The sequence below is a fragment of the Gavialis gangeticus genome, unplaced genomic scaffold (assembly GCF_001723915.1).
Source record: "Gavialis gangeticus isolate Ggan-Ray unplaced genomic scaffold, GavGan_comp1, whole genome shotgun sequence".
Classification (NCBI taxonomy): Eukaryota; Metazoa; Chordata; order Crocodylia; family Gavialidae; genus Gavialis; species Gavialis gangeticus.
The window spans coordinates 43,368,237-43,391,021 of NW_017729033.1; the positions used below are offsets into that span (position 1 = coordinate 43,368,237).

General features: G+C 42.0%; 1 protein-coding gene across 1 annotated transcript in view; it reads left to right on the top strand.

The window, feature by feature from the left end:
- LOC109303625 (cytosolic beta-glucosidase-like) overlaps positions 1 to 22,785 on the top strand; it is a 154,714-nt gene that overhangs the window by 72,698 nt on the left and 59,231 nt on the right. The window contains 1 exon segment of the mRNA XM_019525824.1: positions 21,732 to 21,814. Coding sequence (XP_019381369.1) covers positions 21,732 to 21,814 — 83 coding nt within the window.

The following is a 22,785-nucleotide window of genomic DNA, read 5'->3' on the forward strand; positions in this document are numbered from 1 at the left end:
CCCCCCCCCAGCCGATCGCTGGGTGGGGGGAGAAGAGGGAGTCCCCCCAGTGGCTGATTGCTGACCAGGGGAGTCCTCCAGCAGCCGATTGCCAAGCCAGTGGCAAAACTGGAAGTGCACTTCTAGTTTTGTGACTTGGGCTTCCAGGGGGTGCACATGCACCCCCTACGCATCACCAATGCACAGAGCAAAAAGACCTGGAGCTGGAATATGGCAAGAGATGACAGATGCCTGCAGGCAGAGACAAGGGACTAAAAGAAACAATGAAACAGTATCAGTTCTAGCATACCAGCATGCTCACCATTTTCAAGTTTTTTGTGGGCATCAAGAAGAAGGAAAAGTTTAAGGAAGGATAAACAGGTGACTTTTCAGATGTTTTTGATATGCGCCTCCCAAGTATGAGGGGCAGCATAAAGGAATGCACAAAGAATTAAGTGCTAATCAAACCTAATCAAAGCTAATAAGAATAGGAAGAAAATACCAAGAATAATAAACAAATGTGACAAAGTGGACTAAATAAGAATAATCACATACCTTTCAATGCTAAACAGTTGTAAGCATGGCTATAAGTATTGTATTCTAAAATCATAGTTAGTTTATATGGTAAAAAAATCTCTAGAACCAGCAACATATATGTTATAAACAACTAAAGTTACCTGATTTGTGTGTCACATCCACTTCCATTTTCTCAATCTGTAGGGGCCAGTTGAAGTAAATGCAAAACTCCTGTTAACTTAAATAGAAAGAGATCTGAACCCTTAGCTAAAAAATTCTTTGAGGCAAGGTTTGTGCCTTGTAATATTTTAGAAAAGTATCACATGCTGTGGTATCGTAGAACTAATAAACAGCAAAGAAAAGGGTAAAGATAATACAATAGTATTAGAAGGAAAGATGGTTATAGATGAAGGTTAAATGTTGAAGAAAGCTCTGTTAATAGGGCTATTGCATGTAACTAGTGAGGTAATTCTGTTGTCCTCAGGAATTAGCGCTTTAGCCTCTAATATACTATTGTATACAGTATGAGCTATGGCATTATTTGAAATTATGATAAATTGCAGAGATTGTAACAGGAGGCCACAGCATTTTTTGCAGAATAAAGGTTTTTTATCCAGTTACTGATATTGCTTCATTTTGAGGTGGTTTAGATGCAATCAAGTTTTAAACCCCAAACTACAAGACTTAAATCATTCTCCAAACCAGAGGTGTAGAGAGGACCTTTGTCACCACAGAAGTAGGGTTCATATCATTGTACCCAGAGGCATACATGAGGATCTGAATGGTGCCCACAACCCAAGGTAGAAATGAAGGAGGCTCTAGGGTCCCAGCAATCATGGGATCTGGCAGCGCAGAGAGGAGCAAGAGATGGAGAAAGGACACCTTTAGGGGCCCAGCAGCTATAGTAGGTGTCCCCCAGCTAAGGAGTGAAGCCTGTTCCTTTCCTCTCCCAGTCATCATTAAATGCAACGTTAAGCAAGGAAACAGAGCCTGTAATTCAGTGGCAGGAGGGAACCCACTGTCTTTATCCTCTGCTTCTTTCCCCCAAGAATTTATGACCCTTGACTCTCCCTGTATGAGTCTGATTCCTGGCTGCACTCCACACAGCAAGAGACTGTAGTTGCCGAAGTAGCAACAGCTGCATCCATTCTGGGCATCCCACACTTGCAGCCTTGGCTCCAGCAACACTTCCCAACACTCAGTGCCTAGAGATCATGCCCCCTCACCCACCCTAGTTACATTGTTTCTCCAGGTGGTAGTTTAGGATGAGATGTGATATAGGAAGCATATTATTCCCATTCTGCCTGTGGCAAGATTCTTATACCACCCTGTGCACCATATTGTGCTAGCCATTGTTACAGGATAGCAGGTAGAGATGATTGACTAGATCAGTGGTTTTCTAATTGGGGTATACATAACCCTGTGAGGTACATGTCTTAATTCTGATAGATCAATACATGGCGAGTAATTGATTATTTGATTTCTATGCTGCCCTTCTCAACAAAAGCTCAGGACAGTTTACAGTAAGAAGGAAGAATAACTAATAAAACAGCAATACAACAAGAGAAGGAAAGAAAGGAGCTAGAATATCAACATAAAACAGACATCTTCTCCTAAGCAATATCTCAGCCTAGCTTTGTTTGCTAAATGCCTGCCCGAAAAAGGAGGTCTTACATTGCTTCTGAAAAATGTCCAGGCTTGGGCTCTTGTTGGTGTCAAGAGGTAGGGAGTTCCAGAGCTGAGGAGCAACTTCTGAGAATGGCAAAAATGTATTGAAAGGCAAACAGACTTTGGTGTATTGATGGTACTTGCAAGACTTTGCTCTTGGTTGACCTTAGGGATTACGATAGGGTATAAGGGAGGAGGAAGTCCCTTAGGTGTGTAGGGCCCCAGACCATTTAGAGCAGAGTTGGGCAATTATTTTAGCTTGAGGGCCACTTAATGAGTTTTGGTGAGCTGTTGAGGGCTGCAAGGGAAGCTCCACCCCCTGACGCCATCTTGGGACTGGAAGTCCTGCCCCTAACCCCTGATCTTTGCCACTGACAATCCTTTTCCTTCTTTCAGAACTACTCCTTTTTGTGGGGGGCATTTTGAAACTGGAAAAAAAGAATCTTATACTTAAAAAATAAAACATCTTCTATAACATATTTTAATTAAAAAAATATTTTGTCCAGATTTCTGTGTGTTTGCATAGTGTATCTAGTGGCAATTGCATAATAGCTCAAAATACAGTTTTAATCTTGTATATTGTGTGTGGAGAGGGTAAAGGGGTGTATGTGGAGGCTGTGTGGTTGGGGAGTGTGTGTGGGTGGGTGGGCGTTTGTGGAGGAGGGTGGAGTTGGTTGTGGAGGGATGTGAGTGTGGGGTATGTGGTTGGAGTGGGGGTTGTGTGGTGTTATGGCAGGGGGTAGAAGTGTGTGGGGCTGTGGGAGGGTGGAGGTGTGGGAGATATGGTGGAGGGTAGGCTATGTGTAAGGGTGTGTGTATGTATGTGGGTGTCAGGGGAAGGGGGGCTCAGGGTCCTTGGAGCTGCATGTGGTGGCAGCATCTGGAGCCAGCCCTGCCCTGCCTCATAGTGTGCAGCACCCCATGCTCCCGCCCCATTTTCTGGCCGCAGCTGGTGGCAGCGTGCAGGGCCAGCCCCATCCTGCCCCCACCTGCATCCCCAGCCGCACATGGTACCAGGGCATGGCATGGCATGGCAGGGCGTGGGCCCAGTTTCACCCAGCTCCTTAATGCGCAACTCCTGAACTCCTGCCCAAGTCCCCAGTTGCAGGTAGTGGCAGCATGTGGGGCCAGCCCCATGTGGCTCCCCATGCTCCCTCCCCTTTTCCCCCAGCAGGAGTCCCTGGCCCTGGGAATTCCCAGGCTCATGGCAGGGAGGCTGGGAACAGCCAGAGGAGGGCCAGGCAAAAGCCTGTGCCAGGAAGAGGCTTCTTGTCTGCAGCACCCCTGGCTTGGGGCTGGAGGTGGGTGAAGCCAGGCTGGGGTGGGGAGTGGTTGCTTACCAACCAAAGCTGCACCTCCTGCATGGAGGCACTGGATTGCAGAGGGGCAACGAGGGCCTGCTTACAGATGGCTCACAGAGGGGCCCCATGGGCTGGATGGAATTCCCTGGTGGACTGGACCTGACTCGCAGGCCGTATTTTGCCTGCCCCTGCTTTGGAGCTTTATAGGTTAAAACCAACACTTTGGATTGTGCCCACAGCCAGTGCAGACTCTGAAGCACAGGAGTTATGTGCCTCTGGTGACCCCCGCCCCCATCAGAAGACAAGTTGCCACATTGTCCACCAGCTGCAATTTATGGGCATTTTTCTAAAGGCAGCCCTTAAATTGATTCACCCATATCCAGTGCCAACTGTGGCCAGGCACTGAGAAAGGATAGAGGCTTTGGCACCAGGGTCAGAAGAGAAGGAGAGGTGTGTCTAGGTGTCACCAGCACATGGTTCTCACCCAATTTTACCCAGGGACCACAGGAGGTGCAAGAAGATAGAGCCCTGGGGGACCGCACAGGAAAAGTTCTGAGGGAATAATGAGCATCACCATCCTCTGGGATTTTCCTGCTAGAAAAGAATGGAACAATTTTGAACTATCCCATGAATTCCTATGAATTGTAGTGTTGCTGCACATTGTCATTGTCATTCATACTCTTCCTGTGGAATGAACATGCAGAGGCACATCCAGGGCTGGGTGTATGAATAATAATAATTTGTAGATAAAGGGGTACATGGTGAAAAAAGTTTGAAAACTGCTGCACTAGGTGCTACAATATGGCAATACCTAAGGCAGCAGCAGAGCATTGATAGTGGCAGCACAACCAGCAGCAATAGTGGTTACTTTCACACAACTCACTTCCCCAAAGGGTGGTGCCTGGGGCTGCTGGAAATGCAGCCCATTCCTGCCATAAGGTGCTCATAGCTTTAAAAAGCTCTATTCATTATGCACCCAGATGGTCACCCTCCATCTGAACCAGGGTGTTCGGTTTTTGTTTGGTCACAAATTTTAGTTCTAATGTATGGAGCATCACTTTTTTCTGAGAATGTATCTATTGTTTATCCTCTTTGCATTTAATGCAGTTTTATAAAGCTGAACTATCAAAACCTCTTTGCTTTCAGACCTACGTAGTTCAGATGCAAGCCTCTTGTGTTATCCTACTGGTTGAAATCTGAAACATTTGAGCTGACAGTCTGTAGTTCTGCTTGACTTAGGAGTGGAAGTTTTTCAGCAAAAGGGTCTTTTCTCTGCCACCTCTGACTCAGCTATTGTATTCTGACCTTCAGAGCATGTACCAAGGTGCTGCAGTTATTCCCCAGAGGGTGCTTTCCTGTTCTAAGGAGTAGTTTTGGCTCCACAGCCCAAGAATATGATGATAATTTTATTGCTTATTAATCTTACATACTTTACATTCAAGCAGTGCATTACATAAATGTGGAAAGTAAGATGTTTATTTCTGTGTCTTGAAGATGCACAGCTGAAGAACTCCTTCTTCTTCTAAATTCAAAAGCTGTTAAAATCACTTTTTCAGCAATTAAAGAACATTAGGTAGACTCTCAGTTAAGATAAATTTACCTTTAAAAACGTATTCATCACTCTCTTCAGAAGTAAAGCCCTAGAGCAAAATGTACATAGTTGCCAGCAGCTTTAGTTAAAGCTAAAATTAGCCATGCTGATTAAATGGATTTTGCATAACCTTAACCATTAATCCTTCATATTGGGTTTTTGCTTTGAAAAAATCTTGAGGCACCAGTAACCCAAAGGTGGTTTATACAGTAACTTTTTAATGCTATTTTGTTAAGATTTAATCCTTTGTATAGTAGTTAGAGGATGGCACCAGTGTTAACAGCCAGTGACTTCTAACATGCACTTAACTAACAAAATAGACACATTTAATTTCAAGGAAAGAATGGCAGCGCATGTAAAGTAGATAAACTTTTAATTAAAAGAATAAAAGAGAAGAAATTAAAGTGGCAATAGTAAGTTATTCTTTCAGTTTTTCCCATTTTCTGTATATAGAATTTCCTTAACTTGCAAATAAGTTTTTTTCACACTAAATCACTGGGTATATTTCATTGGGTAATCCAGATCCTCATTTTTTAATGGCTAGATTGACCAGTAAGTCATTGGGACAAATAAGGAAGAAAGCCCTCTCCTCAGATCAGGGCAAGAGAGGAAGGAGCAAGAGAACTTTACTTCTGAAGGATGCCAGAAGGAACAATGCCTCTAGGATGACGTAGTTTATAGACCTGCCCCAGTGCAGGGGTAGTGTCTCATCCTATCTGATTCTGAGTGCTTCATAAAACTCATTTTGCTACTTTGTATGTTATCACTAATAATAGTGCATCTTCATGAACAGTTTCAAAGCTGGTATCACTAGATAGTTTCCACTAGATAGTTTTCTGATTATTAATTTCATTTTTTGAATAATTACAAGTTCTCTTTTACATTAGACAACTTTAAAAAAATCTAAAAGTGAGCTATTGCAGTTGAGTAATGATTATAGATCCTATTTCAGTTTTGCCAGTCAGACAATTCAAAGAAATCAATTAGCAAGCAAATTATTAATTGAGCACTTAAGAGTTTTTACTTTTTTATATCAATTAGGCTTTTTCTGTGTTCAAGCATTACTTCATTAATTGTTTTAAACACCACTTCATCAGCAATTAACTCAAATCAGCTGACAGTTGTGTTTTGTTTATATATTTGATCAATACAACCAGCTGAAAACCTTCAGCATCATTGATCATGTCATGTTCTTCTGAGTAATTGGCCAGTAAAATTGGGTTTTTGGAAACTAATGACTCAGTAGTTCAAGGGTCAATTTAGTAAAAAACTGAAGTTAGCAGAAATAGAGAATTTTCTGACTTTTCTTCCTCTCCAGTGTGGCCTTGTAGATGATCCACGATCACATCTCTTGCACATCATGGTGCTTTTTCTCTTTATCACTGGGAGATCATTGCTCCATAGATCACCTTAATCCTGGCAACTGTACTGCAGGGGAGAAGTAGTAACAATAATATTACAGTTAGAGATCACAGAGACATTTTTAGTTAAGGTCACCTTAATGTTTCCATTCTGTCACTTTTAACATTGTTAAACTTTCACCTTCTAAGCTGCAATTTTCTAGATGTTACTATTGCCCAGTGATCAATTTATTTAATTATTTAAGTTTTAGAAAAAAACAGCTCAGTCAATAAGCACGGGTGGTATGGCCAGATATATTTTTACCGATCTAAAATATTTTTGACAGCATATGGAACAGTACTAGTATCATAGGACTTTGAAATTTAGGGCCAAGACTGTTCTTTTTAGTGGTCTGATGAAAATCTGTTTAGATTTGGCAGAGTTGTAAAGATGAACAAGGTTGTATTCCATTTCCAGTGCTGTAGGCTGTGTGTGGAATGGAAGAAAGCTTTGACAATGCTGATGAAAACTGCTGAACTGACAGCCTGTGGACTCTTACATTGTCCCATACAGTCTCTGAATGTACACATTTCAGAACTAATACATAGGAGCATTTACCTCAGTAAAGATGATGGTCTCATGGGGCAAATGGAGCCTGGCACAGACATAAACTAATATAGCACGTGAAGAGTTGCACAGGAAGAAGGAATTAAAGCAGGAGTGGCAAAGACATGGCCGGATTCAGTCCACAAAGCCCCAATATCTGGCCCCCAGTGCTGATGCTGGGTATCAAGTTGACCCACACACCACATGCAGCATTTGCTGGATTGGCCCTGTGTGGCCCAGGACATGTACCATACAGCACCCACTCCCGGACATATGTTGCACATGGCACCCACATGGGTGAATGTAATGTAGAAACAAGATCTTTCCCACATGATTCAGTGCTTGTGGAACCTGCTCTGGATAGTCTGGGTCTTTACCACATGCAGCTCCTGCTCCACGTGGTTTGGGGCAGGTGTCATATGCAGCACCAGGCGCCAAACCGGCCAGAGTGGGTGCCATGTGTGGCTCATGTCCCTGACTGGCCATATCAGACACTGGATTCGGCATGCAGGGAGGGAGAGGGGAATCCATAGGCCTGAACTGGCCCAGATCATTTATCTGGGCTATAGACTGGTCCCATGCCATTCATCTGGCCCACAGGGTCTGATGACTTTGGTACCCCAGAATTAAAGTATAGGACCCTATAGACAACAGCTGACTCAGGAGACTTATTCCCCGTAGCTGGTACCACAGGGGTTCTTTGTTGTCTAGCTATAGAAAGAATTTAGTATTGTCTCTCCATTTTTAAGTAACCCCTGCTTTCTCTCTCTCTCTTCCTCCCTCCCTCTGTCACAGGCTACACACACACACAAACACTTTCATGCATACATGCGTGCACCCTTCCTGCCCCCTCCACCCCCCACCCACACAGAGTAAGGCACCAACAGCCTAGTCAATGTTGTTTGATCCACCCACAAAATTCAGCAGTAGTTTTCCGTAATGTATCTATAGCATATACATACAAATATAGATGGAAAGGTGCTCCAATCTGAATTGTAAAGACTGCTCAACAGGTAAACTGATGCTGCATATACAGCATTGGAGGTGGAAGCGCTTGAGACACCAAACAAGCTCTGCAAGCTTTCTCACACTGTGCCTGACAAAAGTGTCTCCACCCTGACCTAGAAGGGTGTGCCAAAGGACTCTACTGCCACATTCATTAGACTGAGATTCCTGACTGACTTCAAACAGGCAATTGGGAAGTATGTTCTTTATTAAAAAACAAAACCAATACAAACAACAAAAGACTTCTTTTATCCTGACGGATTCATAGGATCATAGGAGCAAATCTGATAGAAACACCATAAGAAATTACAATCTCTAATACCCTGTACCATTTTCTTATTTGAATTGGCTGTATGCAAAAGGCAAATATAAAACATTTACTCCTCCCTGGGACCTGGAGTGTTGTGGTATGGACTTAACTTTAGGCAATCATTCACATTTGTGACTTTTAAATACAAAATAAATTTAGCTCAGAAAATGATCATCATTGCAAAGTAATGGCTAAGGGCATGCGTGTGTGTACACAAATATGAGACACTTCTTTTGACTCTTGTATTTTCACCTTTTGTTTTTAATGTTTTTATAATAAAGATTTTAAAAGTATGTAGCTAGGGCTGTCACTAACAAACACTTGTATCACCAGAGACTGAAAATCCTCCCCGCCAATGCCTTTCATGGGGTTACACATTTAAGGCTAGCTGTTCATTTTCCACCTTGAAAAGTGATGACCTGCCACCAAACCAACTGGTCCACATTTTGTTGCAAGATGAAGTGTCCAAACTCAAATGAGAGACATTCTTAGACTAAAAAATGGAAGTTGGAGGGTGTTGGCACAGCTGGCCCTGTGAGCCAGGTTCTGCAGCCTTTCAGGGTTGCACTGTTGGCCTGGCTAGGCCAGAAATTGGCCACACTCCCCTTGGCCACTTGGCATGGGATAAGAAAATGTACACAGTCTCTGAGAAGCCCAAGCCTAGCTCACAAAAGGGAATGCTGAGGGCAGCAAAGAATGGCCATAGCCAGCTGCTGTACAGGAAGGCCCAGAGGAATCTTCTCTACCTCCTCATCACCGAAAAGGCAGGCTGCCACTGCTATCAGGTCTAAGTGGTAGACAATGGTGTCCATGGAGCAGTTTCCATTGGACAGGGAGAGGGAAAGAGGGATTGGGACATGCATTCAACAGTATGTATAAGGCACAGTTGGGATACACAATTGTTGAGTTGAACAGGGCAAAAGGATTGTGCTAGGTCATGGTTTACAATTGTGAAAGCCAAAGTCAAAGCTGTGTCAGGCATTGGCAAATATTGAGATCAGGTCAAACTAAGGTTTGAGATGAAGTCATGGCCAGATGAAGTCATCAACTAGACCCTAGTTGATCTAGGGTCCAAGCAGAGATTCAGAGCACAGCCTTAAGTGAGAGATTCAGAACATGAAGTCGGGTTGTGCTAGGTCAGGGGTTAGGCATGGAATTAGACAGTTCAAGCAGGCCAGAGGCCCAGCAAGGCAATCTGTTGCCTGGATAATTCTCTGCTGTCTGGTCTGAACTTATATAGGCTAGTGTGGGTTTTGGCTCATTACAATTTTGAATTTCAAGTTGTCTTCCCATCAGTTTAAAATTTCAACCGTAAAGCTTCATTACCTTAGCACCCTGGTGCACTTTGAGATCCTTTCATGGGTGTTGTGGGATGCCACACAATGTTAGAGCACTGTTAGGTTTCCGAACGTGATTCACAAAATAAACCCAGAGATCTCAAATAGAAATCCACAGTTGTAGTGTTTCTGAGAACTTTGCAATAGAAAAGACTGCTGTATAATTTTTCTGTAGGCAAAAAAAGAGTGAAAATGAAGAGCTCTCATTTTCTGGGGGCTGCCTTGAGTCTATCCAGAGGTGCCTCAAGCCTAAAAAGGTTGAGAACCACTGTTCTAGAGGGACAAGCTCTGGCTTCAAGACCCTAGGTCGTCTTTGTCCCTGGCTTCCCCAGCTATCTGTAGTAATCCAGCTCAGAGAGTTCTTGCTTTACTCAGCCCCTGTGAAGGGATGCTCAGATGCTGACACTCCAAACAGCACAGAAGACAGCTCTGCTTCAAATCAGAGTCTTTATTGTGCCAGTTCTTCCTGTTCTCCTTGCAATTCTTTCTTTCTCTGCTTCCAGCTCCCTCCGAACCTCCTTTTCTTTTTCCCAGGCCCCGATTTGCTACGCTGGCAATGAAAGAGTAACAAAACTGTAATGCAGAAACTAACTCATCCAGTTAAATGAATCATAGTGTTCTTGAGAAGTAATTGGAGAACAGTCTCTAGGACCTGCTGCTAAGGCTTAGCTTAGACTTATCTTTCCCTAGGGTGAAAAGGGCATCTGGACGTCCTACTATAAAATTATCTACAGTAAAAGGTGCTCATACTAAGCCCTTTGAAGTGTTCCCCACAAGAATGCCAGGCTAAAACTCAGTCTACTTAGACTTTTTGGTCACTGATGTCATCTACTATGCCCACTATGTGCGCCTGCTCCTGACCTGGAATCAGTTTAGCTGTATTAGTACAGAGCCTACATGGGCATGGTTACATTATATCCAGGTCAAGACCCCGTATACATAGAGCTCCCTGTCTCAGCATTCCCCAAGCACCAAAGAAATCATTAATATTTTCAAACCTGTTGTGATTTAAAAAAATCAGGAGAAAGTGAGAATAAACAACTCCTTGAGGAAAAAATGGCTATACAATATTAAATGAAATATCTTGATCCTTCTAGACACAAAAGCAGTTAGAATAACAACCAAACCTTTTCAAGAAAAGGATATTTTTAACCTGCTTGATCATCCTAATCTTCCTTCTGACCTTTCCTTGGAGAACAATAATTTTGTTGTGTTTAAATGCTTTCCTCTCCTTGCTTGGCAAAGATATGCTGAAGGCAATAATCCAGCTATATAACAATTGCAGCCTTTAGAAGCTGTGCCATGTGACAGCATGCTGAGACACACACACCTTGGGTCTGTTCTAGGCAGTAGGCCAAAGCTGTGTGTTATAGCTAGAAGAGAAATGTGGATCCCTTAGTGTATATACACACCCTGAAGCCTTCAAAAAACCTTTATAAATCATACGCCCTCCATGATTTTTTCTCGATAGGTAATACATTAAAAAAAAGGGGGTGGGGAAGGGAGGTTAAGCAAACTCGGACTGCAATACTCATTACATAATTATGCTAAAATAAAATTTGAAAAATAGTTCTTTAAAATATCAGTTACAATAGGCAGAAAGGAACAAGTTCTTGTTGAGGGAACCTCAGTTATATATACATAGGCCACATCCAGATGAGGGCAGACATTTGGTTCCCCAGGGACAAAAAGTGGCCATATCTACTTGTCCCAGGGAAACACCTGGGCCATGGCAGGTTACCCGGGGTGGGGTAGGGGAGACTGGGGCCAGCAACTGTGCTGGCCCCAGCAGTCTTACCTGGGGTCCTGGTGGCAGGGTAAGCTGCAGCTATAGTGCTCCTGCAGCTTGGAGTCTGGCTGGCAGCTGGAGTGTGGCTCTGGTGGGCCAGGCTCCAGTTTTGGCCACCCCACTTTACTTCCGTGTGGGTTTTTTTTACCCTGGTTTCATTTGCTTGTGAAGAGATCCAACTTCCTTTTAAAACAATATTATGCATCCTGTTCACTTAAGTATGGTGGTTGGCTTACATAGCTACTTATTCCAAAACAGAAATCTTTTTCATTGGTTGATGTTTTTGTGTTGTAGAAGTTGAGATATATTTTATGCGTAAGAGGAGAAGTGTATGTTCAAAAGGAGATGTACGCAAGTGTATGATGAAGAGTCCAGATCCTACACACCTACTCCCTATCCTCAATCACAATCCCTAAAGTCAACTGACAACAACTTCCTGCAAATACCATTTGTAAGTCAAGTTCGCTTGGTCAAATATTTGGGAAGTTGTTGTTTGTTGTTGCTCCTCAACTCTGGAATTTCTTCCCTCTTAAGGCCCACCACAATATGCACCTGACCGCCTTTCAGAAGTAGTGTAGACCTTGTTATTTTGTCAGGCTTTTAGCACGAGGAGTTAAGATTTGGGTATTCTTTGCAAAAGTATTTTATTTTATCTGTTTTTATGACTTTGTAATTGTAAGCTCCCCTGAAGCTTTTTGGAGAGAGTGGCCTAGATATCAAATAAACAAATGCATTAGTTAAAAATTAAAATTAGGTGGGGAATTTTTGTTGGAAAAAATAAATTTGTTGCAAACAAAACTTTTAGCAGGTAGTGTTTTTCAGCTTCGGGGCAAATTCTTTGATCAAACTATAAGAAGACTGAGACCCACCATAGGACAATACCCTGCTATGCTATAGACCTATGCCTTGTAAAGACATTCAGTTTCTTCTGGAAGAGTCACTGCTCTCGCAGAAGAAACCAAGATGTTCAAACTTTTTCTCCCAGAGTAAAAATGACTACTCTGGGATAAAGATAATCTGGGAACAACTAGGATTCAATTACTCCCAATTGAGTTTCTCCTGAGAGAGCAAATGTCACATGCCATGGCTTCTCTCAGAAAAGAATACAGTCCTCCAGTACCCCCCATCCCAGGAGGCAATGTATCACTCATTGGACTCTAGTGCTCCAGCAGGGAGCAAGACATGCCCCCTACACAATCTCCACACCATGCTGCAGGGAAACACAGACTGACCATAGGCAGTCTATGTCAGCTAATCAGGGCTGTCCTATGCACTGCAGACATCTGTCGCCATCCAGACTAAGGAAACCTGCAGAGCATGCTGAGGTGTATTCTCAGATCCTCCCCTCCCCCCAGCTGCACAGTGTCTGCACTACAAGCTCTCCATTCTTCAGGACTTCAGCATTTGAATGTCTCTAAACACAGATCGGGGTAAGTTTCCCTATCAGGGTCTGGGAGGGTTGTCCCAAATTATTTGAATCTGTGTACACAGTGTTAGGCTCTATACACATGTTCAAATAATCTGGGAGATTTATTTTCCTAGGAGAAAATTTACCCAGGGATGCTTAAATAGACATTCAAACACTGAGCCCTTGAAGAGCCTTTGAAGCTAGCAGTGCTGACACTGCAAAAACCAAGAGGCCCCAAGATGCGTGCATCTCAGCGCTCTCTGCAGGCTTCTTCAGTCTTCCTGCAGACAGAATAGCAGCAGTGCAGAGAAGCCCTGACTGACTGACTCAGACTGCCTGTGCCTCCCAGCAGCCACAGGGAATTGTAAAGGGCGTGTGTTCTTTTCCCTGCTTGGCAGGAGCAGTAGAAACCAGCAAGTGACACGCTGTCTTTCATGGGAGGGGGTGTGGAGAAAAGCACCCTGGGTTGCTGGAGAACTATGCTATGGCCTCTTTCAGAAGGCAATGTGTACAAATGTTCACTCTCCCAGGAGAAACTCTCCTGGGAATGATTTAATTCTGGTTGTTCCTCAAGATTCTATCCCCCAGGTTGAACTGAGCAGAACAGAGAAGAACACAGGTTTGAACATTGTTTTCTTAATCCCAATAAGGCACTAGCTGTCATTTATTAGGTATTGGTTATTTTGGGATAAGTATATGTCTTTCTATTTCTTCATCAGATAACTTTTAAACAGTCCCACTTTCATTTTGATGCAGAAGGAAGAGGGTTTTGAAATCTCAGTTTTTGGCAAGATGGAAAAAATATTTTTCTGCTCAGTTCTAAGTAAAAGAGAAAATGACATGTTATTTCTGGAGAAGAAAACTTTATGATTAATGGCAAAATCCTAAGTGACATTTATGCCTCTGTGTAACTGCAATTTTTGGCACTCATGCACGGGTTGTAAACCAAGATTATGGCTGTGCAAGCCCAGTGCACCCTGCTTCCAGGTCCATCAGAGCAGTCAGTCCATTTGTCTCACCCCAAGCCCCATATTCTGTTACCCAACAAATTCCATGGAAATCTTTCCTGCTTCCAGGGGTTCATTAGTTAGTGCTGTTTCACCTTTCACCCTTGCTTCAGAACCTATCCATCAGATGTGACCAAGGTGGGGCTCATCATCAGCCTTCTGAACAGCAACGTGCTTCCCCACTCCTAGAGTTGGCAGACCCCCTCTTTGACCAAGTGGAAGACTTTATTGAGGCCATGGCCAAGATTTTCAGTGACTTGCCTTGGATCCATACTGCAGAGTGAACTCTTCAGACCCTCAGATAGGGACACTACTCAGTATTGAGTTACGTTGCCAAATTTAAACAGCTGGTCACTGACAGTGAATGGAATGAGGCAGCTCAACACTTCCACTTCCTCCAGGGCCTTCAGGGCCCCACTAAAGATGAGTTGGCCTGGGTGGAACTCCCAGCTACCTTGGGCAGGCTCATTGATCTGAGTATCTGCATTGACACCCATCTATCTGAGCAGAAACAGCTAAATCTCACACCCCCCCCACAAGGCCGGCTAGGGCTCTAGAAGAGCTGACACTGCCTCCAGTGGAGCCAATCCAAGTAGACACTACTAGAAAAAGACTTCTCCAGCCCCCTCCCAGATGACAAAGTTTGTCATTGCTCTCAGGGGCTCTGCCTGTATTATGGGAAGGCAGGACACTTTGCCCAGACCTATCCAAGGAAGAAAATGCCTGCCTCCATTTTGGAAAACTCCTCAGCCTGGCCTCATTAGAGGGTCATTGTCTGGGCCCTCTACTGACCATTCAGCTAGCCTCTCTGACTCACATAAAATTCTCAAGTCCCATCAAACCTCAAGCCTTGCCCTTGCTTTTCACCCTTCACCTGCAGCACTAGTCTGGGATGAACCTCTCTGTTCCAGCCCTCTTAGAGACAGAGGCCTCCAGTAACAACATCAGATTATGGTCAGGCCAAAACAGAACCCTGAAGTTGCAGAGACTATGAATGGATCCCTGCTCTCTTTTGGGGCCCATCACCAGCAAGACAATTCCATTGTAAATTCCTCCAGCTGACTAATATTTGGTTGCTTTGGTTGTGGATGTAAATGTATATGTAGTTTGATTTTAAGATATACAGATGTTAAGCTGTTCTAGACAAATGAACCCTCTCATCTAGATACTGTACTGGGAGCAATCTGACTATATGCAATGATGTGAATGTTTTGTGACATTTATTAGTGTTTACAAAGTCACCACATTTGATTTTAATAATATCTATAAATAATGAGACTAGCTTTTATAACATACAGTGACACTTTCCCTTGCTTTCTTTTTTTAGATTTAATTTTTTTACTAGTGATATGAGTAATGACATCAACTATGACTTTACAGAATGTGCTTGAAAAGCTGCTTTCACCAGTCAGGTTTACGCAGTCCCATTATATCAGTATGTTTATTTAGCACATTTACATAAAATATACTTTCCTATATCATCAGTATGGAGCTACCTACTATTAAGCAGCAGTACATAGAAAGAGTAGTTGATATTAGTTTTGAAAAGATTTGTGTTTTGCCATTATGCTGTAATTTTTTTTTTCTTTTGCAAGAAACGCTGTTTATTGTACTCTTCATTTTTATCCTGCAAAATATTAGTGTACACTATTGCAAGCACCTGGAAAGTGAGATAAGTAGCACAGCAGTACTTTAATTTGACAAAGTAATCTAAATACCTATTTGGAATTCAGAAAATGCAGGTTATTTCTCAAATAACTTATGTTATATATATTTTTGTTGTTCCAAGCACTATAACAGATGTGCAGCGATGTTTGGGAATGATGTTATTCTGAAAATATCACAAAACACATACCTGACCCTGAAGCCAAACTAACAGAATCAAAGGGGGAAAAAATTCAATACAACAACTCTTTAGCATGGCTGTCTCTTTCTTGACACATAAATGAAAAAAAAGATTAAAGGATACAGTATGTATAATGGTGTTGAACTGACCTTTTTATCATCACAGAGGTTGTCTACTTAACAAAAAAGTCACACAAATGAATACAGTATCTCATTCAATTTCAGCTCTTCGGATGTTTCCTCCTGTTTTAGTTCAGAGAAAACTAAATGGTTTCATTGTACAGATGAAATCATATACATTTTTCCACTTCTGATAAAATGCTAAAAACATTTATAAGCAACACATAATAGACCAAAAAGCCAAGTTTGTAGTTAGACTGTTTTTGGTTTGTTTGGTTTTTAATCCATCACAATTTGTGGTGGTACCTGGGCCTATTAATAGTAGCTACCACGGTGTTTTTGGGTAGTAATTGCCAAACTCTCTTTTAAAGGCACAGCCCAAGGGTGCAAGAACACGAATATTGGAATCCTTTAGAATTGTCCCTTGATCACCTTTCTTCACAGGGACACCAGTTGAAAAAATAGTATACAATTGTGTAAGTAAAGACTGTATCATAGGGCCTGCATACAGGAAAATGGGGGAAGATTAAAGTTGCCCGGGCAGCCTTTAAACTCATTCCCTAATTTTCAAGTGCTCGATTTTACAAACTTAATATTTGTTAACAGAAAAAATATGTAGAATAAAGCTATTTAAAAAAGGTAAACTCTAAAAAGAGAAATCCAATCATGTGGAGCCATACCAGTTCCCCTCAATGGTCAGCAGTAGGGCTCAAATCTTTAGATCCTCAGTAGTACTGTCCTCTACCATTTCAACAAAAGACTACCCAGCAGCAGTATAAGGCTGTTATCTTCTATATGGACTTATCTTAAAGGGAATGAAACACAACCTTTTCCCACTGTTTATCCATTTTAGCCAAAGAAAATTAAATGCAAAGTGCAGAAAAACTATCACGGGCATAGGCCACCCTCCCACTAGCTTTCTGTCTTCCTACAGGCCCCATTCAAGGAATCTTTCTCCTCCAGAGAAATGGCGGGGAGGAGCCTCTGTTCCCTGGTCTGCGAAAAGAGTGGGGAGCATTGAATTGCTCTGTTGCTCCCTTCCCCTACCAGACCATACAGGGAGGGAAATGGGGGGAGGAGGAGCAGGGTGTGAGTGTGTAAGTGTTCATTCTTGTGAGAGAATTTTTCTTGCAAAGGAGATCTTCCAGGTGTTGACCTGCAAAGTCATTCTCCCAGAGGGGTCATGTTTTCCCCAGGAGAAACTGAATGAAAGTTCGTATGTTTGTAGTTCCTGCTGGGAGATCGGGGATTCTCTTGGTAGAAATGTAACACCCACACAGGACTAAAGACCAACTCCAATAAAATAAGAAGTTAATCTAGACATTACAGCTCTGGACCATACATTTAGAAATCCAGGTCTGAGACCTGTTATGACTTTTGAAGGCAGACTATTAGGGCATTTGTACATGTGCTCAGGGAGGCAGGGGTGTTTTAATTAGCACGGCTTTGATTTCCACACTAATTAAAGCACCTGGAGCATCACGTGTATCAGTATCCCTGTGCTAAAAAATGGGGAGGGGCAGGCGCAGCACTTTAAGTAAAACTCATCAAATGAGCTTTAGTTAAAGCACCCCCACCACCATTTTTCAGTGGGGGAAGCTAGTACACATGACACTGGAGTCTGCTGGAGCACGGTAATTACCACGCTCCAGCAGACTCGATTAATCAAGTCTGCTCCAATGCGCTGTAGTTACATCATGTTGGAGCAGCCTCCCTGCATGTGTTTAGGAGCCCCTAATGTGGAATAACACTAACTACTAATATGGAATACTACTGTGTGTCTATCTGGCATTGAAAAGACCTTATCAGATGTCCAGAGATACTGAAAGATCCCATTTCACTGTACAGGTACCATTTAAGTTATCCTCTCTCAGCTGTTCACCTCAGTTTTATGTCACACGCTTCATGATGGGCAGCATTTTGCCAGCTAAACCAGGGGTGGTCAACCTGCAGTACGAGTGCCACAAATGGCACAGATAGCCTCTGTTTGTGGCACACAGCAGATTAGGAAGGAGAAAGGGAGCAGGAAGCAGAACAGGAGATTGGGCAGGGAGCAGAGGGAAGGAAGCAGAAAGCAAAGCAGCAGAATTAGCAGAGAAACTGGCATGCCTGCCAAAAAGGTTGACCACCACTGAACTAAACATTCATGGTTCTTCCGATTTTTTTCTTCATAAACAAATTCCTCCAGCTGACTAATATTTGGTTGCTCATCTCTGAATGTTTTGCTGCCCACTCATTTTATAAGATACCCTGAACTAAAAGCTTTACTAAGTATAGAGCACTGGCACAAGAACTTTAAAAAGATGAGTCATTAGTTCTTTGTTTTGTGACATGTTTCTGCATCATCAGCCCAATATTTCAATGAGCTTTCTGTGGCTGTATTCAATTAGAAAGTCACATCTGATTTTTCCCTATGTTCTTATCCCTAAAACTTTTCCATCATTACTTCTTTCCAGTTTTCTTTCTCTCTATCTGATTTTTTTACCTAGCTATGATTTTGACACTTTCAGAGCTGAATGTCATTGCAGTATTCTGCCCATGTTTCTAATCTTTCTGTGACCCTTCATGTCATTTTTCCATAATATACTCAGTGTACTCAGCTCCTCCTAGTTTAATAGATCTGCAGATTTCATTAATGTACCACTTACTCCCTCTTCCACCTCATTATTAAAGCTATTTAATAGAATCAGAAATAATACCAGTCTGTGCATACTTCACTAAATGCCCCCTCTCAAAGTTATTGTTTATCATTACCCTTCATTGTTTTTCATTGCACTTCTTTTTCAGTCAACATGATAGTTCATCTTGAAACCTGAATTAAGTTTCTGAGCAGGATTTTGAGATAGTATATCATATACTTTACTGAAATTCAGATACAACACTTTATCATTATTGCTGTGCATTCATTTTGTTTTGATACAGGGGAAAAACATAGTAGTTTGGCAGTCTTCAAGCTGTTTAGTACATTTATTTTCTCAAGACTTGTTCCATTATTTTACTAGGAATAAAAACTAAATTTGAGGAACAATTTCCACTCTTCAGGCAATGATTTCAGGTTCTGTGAATTTTCATATTAGATTATTTCACATATAAGCAACTCCAGGAAAATTCTGTTCCTGGACTGAAGACTTAGAGAGAAGAAACTTCTTATTTCTAGATACCAATTGTGACGTATCTGTTTATCTTTGGGTACCATGCTTTTAAAAAAATAAATCTTGAATTAAAAAAAAACAAACAGATGCAGTAACAAAAAGCCCATTTTGAGTAAAACACAGTTCTGTTTATAATACCTAGTTCAGCACAGTCATACAGACAAATACCAATGCAAAACTGCTGCCTTCATCCCAGTCAGATACATACTTGAAGAGGCAGGTGACAATTACTTTCAAGGACCAATTACTTTCAAGCCTTCCTGATAGACTAAGAAAAATCCCTATCTGAATACATTGAAATGAGGAGCAACTCAATCTTGTTCTAGGAATGTCTGGCTCCAGATCCAGCATAAAGCTATGCCAGTTCAGGTTATAAAACAAGAATGAACCCAGTCTGGAGCCACCCTGATTCTGGGTGGCGCTGTGGTCAAGTGCTAATCAACTTCATTTCTGGATTTGTATTAGTGTCCAGGCAAAGAACTAGAATATTGGATTTCTGGTTAGGCTGGTTTTCCTTGCTTGAGGAAATAAACCAAAGTGGGAGTGATGCTCAAACAGCCTTTTGCTAAAATAACAAAATCTCATTTTGCCCCCCTTTCAGTCTTTACCTATGTATTTGACCTAGTCTGTTATCTCACCTGCCTGTTGTCCGGAGTCTGTTATAAAGCACCACTCTGATCTGTTAACGATGCCATTTTCATTGTCCCACGTGTTGATTTCTTCCACAACTGTGTCCATGCTTCTTTCCACACTACTCATGGAAATACTCACTTTCAACTGGTTCACACAGTTCTGTTCCTGCTTGAGTTCAGATTTCTCCTAATACCCACCTGTCACCTAGCACAAAAGTCCACAATAATAGTTTTCCTTTCTAAAGTATTTTGCATAGTTAAATGTTTACAAAACGGCCTGTTCTTTCTGTGACCATTGCTTGTCATCCCTTGACTCCTATTGTTCAGTTCTTTACATGTTACATCATGTATGAAATTGAACTGTATATTCTCCTAGACTGGAGTGCAGTGTAATCTACATTGTTTGAGGTATCTAGTGTAATGGCAAGTGGTGCAAAATTATGCATAGCTATTCTGATTCATGTGCAACCATTAATCATGATTTAATATGTGCCATAGTGAGTTTCATTGTTGATGACGACTAATGCTCACTTTCTTGGGTGCTATCTAGCACTTATCCCTGATTTGTGAACCAAATTGTTTAAATATTATATTAGTACAGTAGACGAAGGATGATATTACAGGAAGTGTTTTTGTATATGTATCAGTTTCTGACCAATTTTAACATTTTATAAAGGAGAATGTACACTTGACTAGACGAATTTTAACATTTTATAAAGGAAAATATACATTTGACTAGACCATCTGCCAGTAAATAGTTTTGGAATATATATGGAGGAACTGCCTCCTTCCTTTTTCCTTAGTTTCTTTGTATTCAAGGGAATTTTACCTTTAAGGGGTAAGCAAAACTCTGAGAGATACTTGAGGAAATGAATTCCTGCTGTGAAACAGTGATTCATTTTGCATTGCATCTGCACAATCTGGCTCTAATGTGCACTTTTGGAATTAATTCAGCTGTTCTACAACTTGACAAAGGTTTTTTTCCCCCTTAATAAAAGTTGTGTGTTCCATTAAAAAATGGTAAAAGAATACACATGGTGTAATAACTGCACACATCGTTTTGCAGGCAATGCCGTTTTTTTCATAATACAAGGTAAAAGATTACTAGTGTACATGATGCTTTTTAATGGGACCCTACCTGGAAAAGGTTTAAAAATCAATGGATACAAGCAAATACAAACCATATAACACAAGCAAATACAAAGAGTAGAGTATGATGACTAGAGTTCAAATTTCTCAGGAGGGATTTTTTACCCTATGGTCCAATAAATATAAGTACTGACTTTAGCATAATCAGAGTGTTATTCTAATCCAGGAAGAGGGAAAGCAGCTCTTGTAGTGCCAAAAAAATAAAGTTGCAATAGTGCCATCTAGTGTACCGTGTTTGAAGTTATTTGTACATTTCAATAGGCGAGGACCTTTTGCTTTGTGTTTTCAGTCTAGGAAGAAGGGGCCGCTCTGAGTTTTTAAAAGAACAAGAAGGCAGCAGTTTTGAGTACCTTCCTAAAGAGGTCCTCATCTTCCTCCTCCTTGCTCTGATTTAGGTACAGTGAATATTTAATAATAAGTACATCTGCTGCAGAGTGACTAGTTCAGCATTGTGCATGCAATGGTTGTACTTTGAGCAGGCAGCAAAGATAAATGCCAGAAAAATGTGGAATCCCAGGTTTGAATGACAAAAAAAAGAGGCAGGAGGGAAGAAGCCTCTGTCTAATTGCTCAGAGACTTACATAGGGTAGAGAGTCATGGGTCTAGGCTGTGCAACAGCTCACATTAGTGAGAGGGGGCAGAGACCTGAGCTGGATAGCTGAATATCTTGTACAGAATGGAGCTGCTCCATGGCCATGTAGCTTGCTGAATTGCTGCCCTTTCTTGTTTCAGTGCATTGCAAGCTAATTCAATACTATGGGCTCTCATCCTGAAACGTGGAAGTGGAAGGCTACAATGACTTGTTTATCAGAGAGTGAAGCTTCTCAAGGTTTATTTTTGTCTTTGATACAGAATTTGCCTGTGACAAGCAAAAGGGAAGTCTGTCTAGGAAGAGCTGTCATTGCTCCACTAGAAGCACAGATTTTCCAGCCACATGATTTCAGCTTCTGTTGCCTGCTCTTCTCCTACCCACAGCAGTTGGCACCCAGGGGATATATCTTTCCCTGCTGGATTTGCTTGGGGTGCAGTCACAGCAGCTTATCAAGTTGAGGTATCAGGTTCCCAGCCATCAGAGGGCTGGGGGACTTCTAAAGTGAAGATGGTCATAACAATTCTCCAACATCAAAAGGATGAGTGAAGGGGGGAGATCTCATGTTCCACTCTGCCTGTTACATTGCTGCTGTGTGCTGCTCCATGTGAGAATTCCCCCTTTTCTAAGCAAAAGTGTGTGTGTGGGGGGGGATATCCCTAAGTCCCAGAAGAAGATAAGATGATGGGATCTGATGGGGAAAGACTGGAATGGAGCCTTCTTTCCTTAGGGTTTACTTTCTGGTGAGAGGAAATGAAAACGTAAACTATGTCCCCACTAGTTCTTAGCCTCTTTCTTTCCGTTCAGACACATCAGAACACCTTACTGTTAACCAGTTCAAGCTGTATGTACTGAGAACAGGTATGGATGGGAAGGAAATTTGGTGAATTCATTCCCCAGAACCAAGTATTGGTGGAAGAGGCATACTTAAGCAGCCCATCTCCAGGGCCTCTAAATCCTGGAAATAAGCCAGAGTAATGGGAGCTGATGGAAGGACACCAAGGACAGCAAGATGGGAAACTGTCTCATAAGGGTCCTTCTGAGATTACAGGCATCCTTATCTACATTGGTGGGACTTCCCTGATGATAGGGAAACCTGCCTACTGGTACTGGATTCTTCAGGGTTTGGCCTTTAGTATTTAATTTAGAGTTTAGAGGTCTGGTAGACAATGATCCTTTTTCATGAACCCCTTTGTGACGGTTGTGGTCAGACTGTGAGAGGGAATGGTGTTAGGCCTCCAAAACTCCATGAAAGGCCCCCAAATGTGTACAACTGTTGTGGTACAGAAAAGAAAGCCAAATGGACTGCTGTTGGCTTGTGGATCATGTAGTAGTTGATTAAGTCACAGTGTAAAATATAGATGGTCACTCCTCTATCTAGTGTGTGAATGTGTGTGTGAGAAAGAGAGAGGGAGAAAGAGATCCTCATTACTGTAGTAC